Genomic DNA, 11,221 nt, shown 5'->3' on the forward strand with positions numbered 1-11,221 from the left:
CCTTTGGGGCTTGGCTGGGGTGGTGCAGGAGGGTCCTGCCCCCTTCCCGGTGGCCTCCCTCCCCGCTTTCAGCCCAACTTTCCCGGGGCCTGCAAGGAAACGCTCCTTCCCCTCCCCCCAGCTTCATTCCAGGGGCAAGTGACAGAGAGAAGGGTTCTTGGGGGGGCTACCGGGTCACCTCGGCAACGAGGCCCCCACCCTCTTCTCTGTGAGGTCACTGCCCCGTCCAGCTGCAGGAAGGACAGAGGGAGCATGGACTCCGGCCCGCCCAGACCCAGCCTCCTGGGGCTACTCCTGCTGGCAGTGAAGCTCTCAGTGCTGGTGAGAAGGTCGGGGGGCTGCAGGGGGCTTCTCCAGCCTTGCTCAGCTGCAGGGCCGCCCGCACCCCAGGTGGGTCCCCTGACCCCTCCTCGGGGCTGGCTCCACTCTGCAAGCTCCGTCTCTTCTGCGTGCTGAGCACTGTTCTCCCCACCTGCTTTCTCCCTTTTAGAAGCGGGTTATTGTTTTTGCTTGGGGGGGCATACCCAGCTAGGGGCGGGGCCTGGGGAGAAGTGTCCAGGCCTTGTGGTGCTCAGGGGACCATGTGGGGGCTGGAAGGGGCCCAGGACCTCCCGTTCGAGGCCCGTGCACTGCCTCTTGGGCTCCATCGACAGCCACCCCTCAGTACTGATGTTAAATTAAGTTTTGTTCATTTGGGGGCCAGTTCTGACGGTGCTCACTCCTGCCTCTGCACTCAGGGATCACTCCAGACGGGGCCCTGGGGAGGATCACAGCGGGGTCAGCCGTGAGCAGGGCAAGAGCCCTACCTACTGTACTATCTCTCTGGCCCCCACCTGTCTTTTTGCTGGTTTTTGGGTCGCACCTGGCAGTGCTCAGGGGGTTCTTGGCTCTGCACTCAGGAATCACTCCTGGCGGGGTTCTGGGGACCCATGGGAACATGGGTTGGAGGTCTCAAGGCAAGCACCCTTCTACTGTACAATCTCACTGCCCTCATTGTTTTTTTAAACATGCAAATAATGGGGGTGGGAGGAGACACTTAGGGGGCCCATGTTCAAACCCTTAATACTACGCGCCCCCCCAAATACTGGAGGCCCCTAGTCATCACCAGGTGTGGCCCTGGAGGCCAGGTGGTTCCGGGCGCAGTAGGACCCGGGCATGAAACCCTTGCTTGGCTGGGTAGATCAGGAGTGACCCCTGGGTTCCCTGAGCAGTGTGTGGGAGCCCCCCAATCTATGCACATGCTGACAGTTGGGGCCACATTTCCAAGTCATGACCCCTCCGTGGGCCGGGATAAGAACTGTAGAAAGAGACTCCATGGGCATTGCTCCCCACCGCGCGCGTTCCTGTGTGCCTCGGGCCCACTGACGCTGCTTCTCTGCGCCCCTGTTCTCTCCTAAAACCAATCTTGCCAGTCAGGGTAGGTGCTAACAGGTCGGTCTCCTCCCTGCTCCGTTAATTCTGGGCGCTGCTGACTCCAAACCCTCTCTTAGCGCCCCTCTTTGCAGCCCCTTTCCAGCATGGTCTAGGCCCCTCGGCTCTGTAGGCCACACCCCTTCACCCTCAGACACGCCCACCAGGGGGACGAACTTATTATACAGGCCACGCCCCTCGCACATAGGCCACACCTCTTGGCTCGCAGGCCCCGCCCCGGGAGGGCTCACAGTTAAACTGGATGTGGATCTCCAGGGTCTCTGGGGGTCCTGCACAGGGTACGTGGGGTTCTGATGGGGGCAGGGGCTTTGCTAGGGATTGGGACTCAGAACGGGCCTTTTAGCTCCAGAATTCGGGTGCAGTTTCCGGGTTTTGCAGGCTTCTTTTTTTATATTCTTTCCTTTTTGGGTCACACCCAGCGATGCTCAGGGGTTTACTCCTGGCTCTGCACTCAGGACTCACTCCTGACAGTGCTCAGGGGACCCTGTGGGATGCTGGGAATCGAACCCGGGTCGGCCGCGTGCAAGGCAAACGCCCTACCCGCTGTACGATCGCTCCAGCCCCGGTTTGCAGGCTCAGTGATGGGGGACCAGGGGCGAAGTCTGGGTCTCCTCCTCCCCGTCAGCCCTCCCGGGACTGGTCGTAAGCTCTACCCCACCCCCAGCCCACAGTGCCCTCTCACACCAGGAGCAAAGGGCAGTCCAGGCGCAGGGACTGTGACTGCCGCGGGCTGCAGTCCTGGAAATTGCAGGGGCCAAGGACAGGACTGGAGGACACGGGTCCACAGCGACAACTCGGCAAAGCTGCCCTTCAGTCCAGAGCTGGGTTCTTCTCCATCCCTCTCTGTCCCGCGGACCCCCAGCCCTGTGGGTGAAGACCGCTGAGCTAGAGGATTATTTTTGCTTGCTTGCTTGTTGCTTGGGGGCCACACTAGTGGATACTTTGGGCTCAGTTTTTTGGGGGCACTCCCTGTGGTGCTGGGGACGGAATCTGGGTCCTGTGTGCGAAAGCTCACATGTAGGCACCATCTCCCTGTCCGCGCCTGTGGTTTTACTGGAACATCCAAAGGGAAGTAACCAAAACTCCTTTCCTCCTGAGAACGGGTCCTTACAAGGGACGGACCCGAAGGCACAAGCGGCTGTCCCGGATGAGGGGAAGCCGAGAGTGGGGGGAGGGCAGTTCGGATGCCTGCTCGGGTGGCTGATGACAACTCCCCCCTCCCTGCCAGGTGGTCCAGAACCGGGTGTACGTCTACAATTTCCTGCTGATTAAGATCATCCTGTTCAACCACTGGCTGTCGGGGCTGAGCCGGGAGGCCCAGGGGCCCAGCGGCCTGCAGGACCACCCACTGCCTGGGCTCGCTGGCTGTCCTGTGGGCCGGGCCCTCCGGGCAGTGCTGACACTCATAGAGGTCCCGGTGTGGCTGCTGCTGCAGGGACCTCGCCTGGCGTGGGCTGTCGTGCAGGGCTGTGCCCGGGCCCTGGGCTTGGGCCCCCTGCAGTCCGGTGCCCTGGAGCCAAGAGGCCTGTCCTTAGCCACCTGGACAGACACGCTGCTGTCGTGTGTGCACAGCCTCCTGCTGGCGACCTTGGTGTTTGTGCTGCTGGGCTGGCGGCTGCTGCAGAAAGCCCGGCATTGCGGCCTGGGCCGCTGGTCCTACAAGGTGGCTAAGCGGGATGGGCGGAGCGCAGTGGGGGTTGGCTGTCCAATAAGATGAGCGAGCGAAGGGGAGGGGGCGGAGCTAGGGAGGGGCTGGGCGGGGCCGGCTGCTTGCAAGGTGGGTGGGCGTGGCCCGGCGGCTGGAGGCGGGCTAGGGGCGGAGCTAGGAAGGGCGGAGCGGGATAGGCGGCCCTACAAAGCGAGGGGCGGAGTCAGACGGTCGGAGGCGGGTATAGGGCGGATTTAGGGCAGGGTGGGATCGGGGTTGGCTGCCTTACAGGTGTGTGGGCGGGGCTCGGGCAGGGCCGGGTGGTTAAGTGGCTACAACAGCCACCTGCCTTGTGCTTGGCTGCCCCAGGCCCTGCTGGAGAACCGCGCGGTGACGGAGCTGTTGGCCCTGTTGAAGCGCCTGTACTGGTGGGTGGAGAGCAGCATGGCCCTCACCTCCTGGCACCTGGCCTACCTCGTCACCTGGACCACCTGCCTGGCCTCCCACCTGCTGCAGGCAGCCTTCGAGCACGCTGCCCAGCTGGCGCAGGCCCAGGAAGCTGAGCTCCAGGAGTCAGGGCCCTTGTTCGAGTCCCCGGGCCCCGAGCCCAGGCCAGTGCGTGGAGCCCTTGGAGAATAAATGTGTCCCCATCTGCTTTCCTGCACTGAACAGGCTGAGGGTTTTGTTTTCTGTTCCTCTTCCCTCCTCAGCTGGACGTGTGTGCAGACCTGCGTGTCTGTGTGTGTGTGCAGGGGGTGCACGCGAGTGTGTGCATGCACCCCGAGGTACTTCTGGGACAGATGCATTTGGCAGGTGCCAGAGACCAGCTTTACACTGTTTTTCTGCTCAAGCTCAAAGCTGCACGGTCAGGTTTGGCTCCATTTCTTTCTTTTCTTTTTTTTTGCTTTTTTTTGGGGTCACACCTGGCGATGCACAGGGGTTACTCCTGGCTCTGCACTCAGGAATTACTCCTGGCGGTGCTCAGGGGACCATATGGGATGCTGGGATTCGAACCTGGGTTGGCCTCGTGCAAGGCAGACGCCCTACCCGCTGTGCTATCGCTCCAGCCCCAGTTTGGCTCCATTTCGCAGCTGAGAAGGTTGAGTCACAGGGGACCTCCTCAGCATCTCAGAAGGAGGAGCAGAGCTGGTCCCCGGAGTCTGTTTCCCAGAACTCTCAGCCTTCTCTGGGTCTGCTCAGGCCTGCGCGTGCCCAGCTTTAGGGGATAGGGGTAGTTAGAGTCTCTGGCCTCTGGAGGGCGCCAGGTCCTCACATTTCAGGGGTTTAGAGAATTCCTTGGAGAAGCAGTTTCACTTCTGAGTCAGTCTAAAAAGAACATTCATTTGCTTATGGGACACTCAAGCACTCACTTTCCCACCTATTCATGTACCCACCCTTCACCCATAAATCTATTCTCCCACCCACCCAACATCCTTCTTTTCATCTTTTCATCCCATCCCTCCTTTCTCCCCCATCCCTCCCTTCATCATCCCTTCGTGCTTCCCCTTTTGACTCCCTCCATCATCCCTCCATTGTCCTCCCTCCCTCCCCAAGCCCGAGGTGGGGCGAGCGTGGGAGTGAGAGTTCTAGAGAGTTCTGTACTGCCTTCCCCTGCATTCTGGTTCCCAGACCCGGCCCTGCCTCCCCCAGACTTCCTTCCAGTCTGAGGAGCTGGTCAGGGCTGCCCCCTGGCCAAGGAGGCAGAAGCCGTGCAGTGGGTCCTCTAGGCCCTGGTGAGGTCAAACGTGCCGGGGGTTTGGGGGCGCAAAGCTTGCTGGGAGCCCAGGAGGTGCCGAGCTGGCTCCTGGCGTGGTGGGAGGGCCTGGGACGGAGGCTCTGGAGTGCCCACTGGGGGCTGGATGGGGGCTGGGGGGCCGGGTGGGAGGGGGCAGGAGAGGAGAGCAGCCCCAGAGTGAAGAGGGTCGTGGGAAGGCGGAGGTGAGGGGTGTTGGGGGAGTCAGCGCTGAGCTGGAGGGTGGGGAGGGCGGAGGGGCAGGGGGTGTGCGGGAAGCTGTGTTGTCCCCGTCTTAGGAACGAGGTGACCCCCCCCACCTGCAGATGTGGCTGGTCTGGTCCTTCCTGCCAACCCCACGTTTGTGCGGGTCTCCCCATCTCGTCTCAGAGCTGGACCTGACCCCCCAGCTCACCAGGAGTGACCCCCCCCCCCGGCACAGAGTTGGGAGGCGCCCCTGAGCACTGCCAGGCGAGGCCCCTTGGGACACATGAGATCGTCCCCAACGGGCTCTGGCTGCTCTGCCCCTGTCACTGCCTGTTCCCAGCCGCCCACACTGCTGGTCAGTTCCTTGGGCAGCTGTGCTGAGGCCAGTTCAGTTTCCGGCTGCTGCCGACTCCCCCAGGGCAGCCTTGAGGCCTGTGGGTGAGGGGGAGGCTGGGAGCTGGCACCTCTCCTGGAGAGTTCTCTGGACGCCAGCGCCCTGGCACCCACCATCTACCATGTCCCGGGGGCCTGGGGCTGAGGCCTCACGCAGCTGGTGGGCATGTCTGATCGGGGGTCCAGGGCCACCCCATCCTGCTCAGCGCTTCCTTCAGGGTCGACTCCCACCCTGCTCGAAGGCTGCTGGGGACAGGGACACCCCCTGGAGCCTCCTGCCTCCTTTCCTAAAAAAAAAATCAATTTTTTGGGGGGTCACACCCGGTGATGCTCAGGGGTTACTCCTGGCTCTGCACTCAGGAATTACTCCTGGAAGTGCTCGGGGGACCATATGGGATGCTGGGAATCGAACCCGGGTTGGCCGTGTGCAAGGCAAACGCCCTACCCGCTGTGCTATCGCTCCAGCCCCCTAAAAAAATTAATTTTTAAAATTGTATTTCCCCTCCTTTATTTTTTTTATGGAATCATCATGATATGCAGTTATAGAGTTGCTCCTGGTTGGGGCTTGGTCATACATGTTCCAGTATCCATCCCTCCACCAGTGTCCTCAGTTTCCCTCCCGCCACCCCCTCCCCAGCCTGCCTCTATGGAAGGCACTTTTCTTTTCTCCCTCCCTCCCTCCCTCCCTCCCTCCCTTCCTTCCTCCCTCCCTCCCTCCCTCCCTTTCTCTCTGTCTCTGTCTCTGTCTGTCTGTCTCTCTCTCCTTCCCTCCCTTTCTCTCTGTCTCTGTCTCTGTCTGTCTCTCTCTCTCCTTTCCTCCCTTTCTCTCTGTCTCTGTCTCTCTCCTTTCCTCCCTTTCTCTCTGTCTCTGTCTCTCTCCTTCCCTCCCTTTCTCTCTGTCTCTCTCTCCCTGTGCTGTGGTTTGCAGTGCTCTTACTGAAAGGTCGTCATGCATATCCCGCTACCTCCTTTCAGCACCCAGTTCCCGTCCAGAGTGATCATTTCCCACGATGATTGTCACAGTGGTCCCTTCTCTGTCCCAACTGCCTCCCACCCCTTGTGGCAAGTCTCCAGCCGTGGGCCAGTCATCCTGGCTCTCGTTTCTACTGTCCTTGGGTATTCATCTCATACTATGTTTTTATTGTCATATCATGCAGATGGTCACCCACTCCTTCTCTGCTGGGAGCGCTATGGCACCCCCGTGGGCCCCGGGGGAGGGATGGGAGCCTGGGAGGCAGGGCCAGGCCCAGAAGCTGTTCCTTGGGGCTGAGAGGGCTGGGGAGGCTTCCTGGAGGAGGAGGCTCTGGGCTGGACACTGATGAGGCGCTGGGGCCATGGAGCAGTCTGGACCTCTGGCCCCAGATCTGCCTTGTGTGGGTCCTGCCTCCTTGGACCTGGTTCTTGAGACGGGAGTGCGGGCCCCTCTGGGTGCTGGTTCAGCTGCGTCCGCCCTGGGGTGGGGTCTCTGGGACAGAGAAGATGATCCCGTGCCCTCCCCTGGGTTCCTGAGGTGCAGGAGAAGGCCCCGGGACTGGTGCCCGCGGTCCAGCCCTGTCTCTGCGCCCTGGGTCCGCCTGCCCCCCGGGAGCTGTTCCCATGCCTGGTGCCTGTGTGATGAGGGTGCTGGTCACGGGCTTGGGGGCACCCAGGGAGGAAAGGCCTGTCCACCACGCGGCTCTGCCAGGCACTGGGGCCCCAAATAGGGGGTCTCGACCCCTGAATCACTCGTTTGAGCAGGAAGGTGGGAGTGTGGCCCCAGAGCCCTGGGCCCCAGCCCCAGGAAGCTGGGACTCGAGGTCCCTAGAGCTTGCAAGCCTCAGTTTCCCCACCTGTGCATCCCGGGAGCGAGGGCTTTGTGCCTGGGCAGTGCCCTCCGCCCCCAGATGGGTTGGGGGCTGCTGGGCCCCCAGGCCCCCTCCCCAGGCTGGTGCCTTCCGAGGCTAGGGGGCTATTGGAGATTGCAGGGCGGGGGGCCGCCCGTCCCTCTGTCTCAGGCCCTGGCCGGTGGGAGGAAAACAAGTGGGGGGTGGCGGCGGGTGGGGGCGCGCTGGCGGGCTGCGGCTGCGCCATGCAATCCGTCTGCTATGCAGCCCGCCGGCCGGTATTTATTTATGCTGAGCGCATATTTATATCAGCCCCTTTCACATTAATAGGGCAGGAAATGGCTGGGATTGTTACATACCTGGCGGGCCCGGGGTCCGCCTCGGCCAAGACACACAGGCCGGGGCGCCCCACCCCAGTACCAGGGACCCCTCCTCAGTCCTGGCCTCCCACTGACCCTGGCCCCCTCCTCACCTCACCCCCTCGCCCATTGCCCTGGGGAGGGGCTCCTGGGGGCTCCTGACCCCATCTTGACCTTGTTACTCCCGGGGAGGAGGGGTTCTTGGGGCGAGCTGCTCGGAGGTTGGGGTGTGCAGGCAGAGCCCGGAGGCCTGGCCAGAGTGGTCTTGAGGCTGGGGGGTCCCTGGACTCCACCCTCTGCCCGGCTGAGCTCCGGGCAGGCTCCCGCTGTTCCTGCAGTGGCTCCCAGGGATCTGCCCGCGCCTTTCTTTCCATCTGTGGGCTGAGGGGGCCCCCTGCACCCCTGGCTGCTCCGAGCAGGCCTCCACCTGCGGGGCCCCCCAGAGCACTCGCCTGAAGTGACCTGTGAGCCCGGGTCCTCTGTGCCCCAAATGCCGCCTGCACAGCCAGATGGCACGGCCTGGGTACCTGGACCTGGGCCGACTCGGATCGGGAGGCACCGGGTGGGGAGCTGGGCCAGGCCGTCCCACCCTCAGGCCTCCCCAGATGCTCTTGGCAGCTGCCCCATGGTCAGCTCACCCTTGACCTCTGACCTCGGTGTCCATCTAGGGCCGTGGCCAAGATGGGGAGCTAGAATTTTTTTTTCTTTTTGGGTCACACCCGGTGATGCACAGGGGTTACTCCTGGCTCTGCACTCAGGAATTACTCCTGGCGGTGCTCAGGGGACCATATGGGATGCTGGGAATCGAACCCGGGTCGGCTGCATGCAAGGCAAACGCCCTCCTCGCTGTGCTATCGCTCCAGCCCCCGGGGAGCTAGAATTTAGCAGACAAAGGGGTACTGGGCCCTGCCCTCTGCCCTCTGCCCTCTCCCGGCTGTGCTCCACCTCTCAGTCTGACCCCCAGCTGCCGGTAGGAGTGGGCAGGAGGGGGCTTGCGCGGGTAGACTGTTGTGGGGGTCTCTGGGTCCCCCGGGGCTGCTCCCAGGTGTCCAGTGGGGGGTTGAGGGCCAGGCCTGGGAGCGTCCCCCTTCTGGCCCCCATAGGAAGACTCTTTCCAGATCTCACAGGATCCCCCCCCAGCCCAGAGACCTCCGGGCTTGGCCGAGTGCCCGGAGTGGGAGGGGCCACAGAGAGAGTTAGAGGTGGGGACCCCAAGCTTGGCAGTTCGGGATGCTGAGAGACGGAGCCCCTCAGCCGGGAGGTTGAGGGTCTGGAGTGGGGGCTGAGACTGCCCCCCACAGGTCCCTGTCGGGCCACAGTGGTGGGGAGAGGGGGAGGCCGAGGGCAGCCTCCTTCTGGGTCCTTCTGGGGCTGGAAACTGGGTGCCCTCCCCAGCCGGCCCCTGACCAGGGAGCCTCTGATCTCGGCTGGATGGCAGGGGCTGGAATGGGGGGGCAGGGCCTGCCCTGGGGGCACCCTCGGCTCTGCTCTCCTTGGGGTCCGGCTGGAGCCTGGTGCCCGTGAGACTGGGGCCCCGGGCGCCCTGGAACTCTCCTGAGCTGGGGCTTGGGGTGCGGGAGGGGTCTGAGCCCTGCAGCTGCCCGGGACAGCTCTCATCTGGAGCGTGTCCACCCCCGCCAGGCACATCTGCAGCCCATTGCGGGCTCCGAGCCCGTCGGCCGAGCGAGCATCTGGGTCTGCAGCTGGCCCCCAGGACGGCCCATCTGGGGTCCGGGCAACTCCTCCCATCTTCCCGTCCCTGTCTCTGCCACGACACATCTGGAGGGTCCCGGGGCTGGAGGCCGGACAGCGGGGGCTTCCCTGCCCGGATCGGGGGTTCCTCGGGCACCAGCGTTCCCTCCTCCTCTGCCGCCTCCGCCCGGGACAGCGGACTGGGCTGGACTCGGCCCCACGTCCCTGCGGGCGGTGACAGCCCCCACTCCACACTGACTCACGGGGCGGGCGCCTGGCACCACTTGAAAGGGCCTCGGGGGACCCCAGGACCGCCCGCCTGCCCTCCCCTTTTGGGGGTGCCCAGGACATTGCAAGATGTTCCCTGGGCAGTGTCGGGGGTGACACGGGGTCCCTGTCCCGGCGCCCACCCCCCACCTCGCACCCCAGGAATGCTGCCTCCTCCCTGCCCGTCCCTGTGCCTTGGCAGGACCAGGGAGCAGGTCACCCGAGGGCACCGGGGCTGGCACGAGGGAGCCCAAGGGGCCGTGCATGGCCGTGGGCAGTGGGGAGGGCGCCCCGGCACCTGCCCACCCGTGCCTGGGCCCCTGGAAATGCCCCCCGGAGACCCTACCCTTTTGGGGATCACAGCCCAGGGGTTCTAGGGGTAGGTTGGCCCTTCCTGTGGCCCGGGGGCCGGGCAGAGGTGAACCTCACCCTCCAGCACTCGCGCCCCTTTGCCCAGCCCCTCCCTGCCCTGCCGACTTGGGGGGGATCTGGGGGAGCCACAGGCACAGGGTGGGGGTTGCCGGGGTCTCAGTGGTAAGGCTCCCCGTCACAGGGTAGGGCAAGCCGGCTGGAGGGACGCTGGCCCAAGAGGTGGGGTGGCAGCCAGCAGGGAGGCCGGCACCGGGGTCCGGGATCAGCCTGCACCCTCAGCCACCTGCCTCCCTGCCCAGGACACCGGGCCTGCCGGGGCTTTCAGGCCGGCCCTGACCCAGGGCCCCGGGGTGCGCCCAGAGCCCCATCCTGCGTCCAGTGGCCGGCCTTTATCAGCGCCCTGGTCCTGATGGAACGGGCTCCTGAGGGCGGAGCCTCCGCCCTGAGCACCAGGCAGTGGAGAACCGGGCGTGGCACTCGCGTCCCCGAGCGCAGGACGGACACTCGGGGCGAGCACGGAGGAGGCTCCACAGGATTCCTCACAGGGCAGGTACGGAGTGGGGGGGCGGGGGACTTCCCCTCCATTAACTCCTTCCTGACCTCCGCAGACCCATTCCACAGATGGGGCGCCCGAGGCGAAGGGACTACCCACTCATGAAGGGGTGGGTGAGAGTGGCGGCTGCCCCGCAGCCCAGAAGGAGCAGAGTCAGCTGAGCTGGGGGGTCCTGCTTCCCCAGGACTTTGGGGTCTGGGTGTGGAGGGGAAGTTCCTGAGGGTCCGGCAGAGACCGTCTTTGCGTCACCTGAGCCTTTCTCCTGACCCTTCTAGAAATCTGGCACCGGGGCAGCAGCGGGTCAGTTTGGGGCCTTCCCCTGTGTCCTGCCCGCCGCCCCCAGGCCGTGGGACCCAGCGGGGGAGGGGGCTCATTCGGCCCTCCTCCGGCACCTTCTAGTGTCGCCCCCTCCCCGCTCAAGGCTGTGGCCCTCACTCAGCCCGGGCCACGCTCACGACCCAGGTGCCTGGGCAGTGCTCGCCACGACTCCGGCCACCCTGGCAGCAGGCTGGCCAGCTGTGACGCCACAGGGGCGGCCCCGGGAGGCCCCTCAGCTGCCCGGGCGGACAGGCCGGCCCGGGGCACCGTCCTCACACCGACCCCCTTTGCGTTATTTATTTATTTCTGCCAGGCCTTGTCGCGGGAGCAGGTTGCCCCAGGCTGAGCGGCTCCCTGGCCCCGACCCCCCGAAGGGGCCAGGCTCGGTGAGTCCCAGCCTGACAAGCTGGCCCGGGGGGCTGGCCA

At 64.3% G+C, this 11,221-nt stretch overlaps 1 protein-coding gene across 1 annotated transcript; it reads left to right on the plus strand.

The window, feature by feature from the left end:
* The first annotated feature begins 252 nt into the window (after nucleotides 1–252).
* On the plus strand, nucleotides 253–4,746 carry TMEM270 (transmembrane protein 270). Its single transcript, XM_004620865.1, has 4 exons — nucleotides 253–321; nucleotides 2,660–3,094; nucleotides 3,449–3,651; nucleotides 4,662–4,746. The coding sequence occupies exons 1-4, from the start codon at nucleotides 253–255 to the stop codon at nucleotides 4,744–4,746; spliced, it is 792 nt and encodes a 263-aa protein (XP_004620922.1).
* The last annotated feature ends 6,475 nt before the right edge of the window (nucleotides 4,747–11,221 follow it).

Source organism: Sorex araneus, chromosome 4 (assembly GCF_027595985.1).
Source record: "Sorex araneus isolate mSorAra2 chromosome 4, mSorAra2.pri, whole genome shotgun sequence".
NCBI classification, from domain to species: domain Eukaryota; kingdom Metazoa; phylum Chordata; class Mammalia; order Eulipotyphla; family Soricidae; genus Sorex; species Sorex araneus.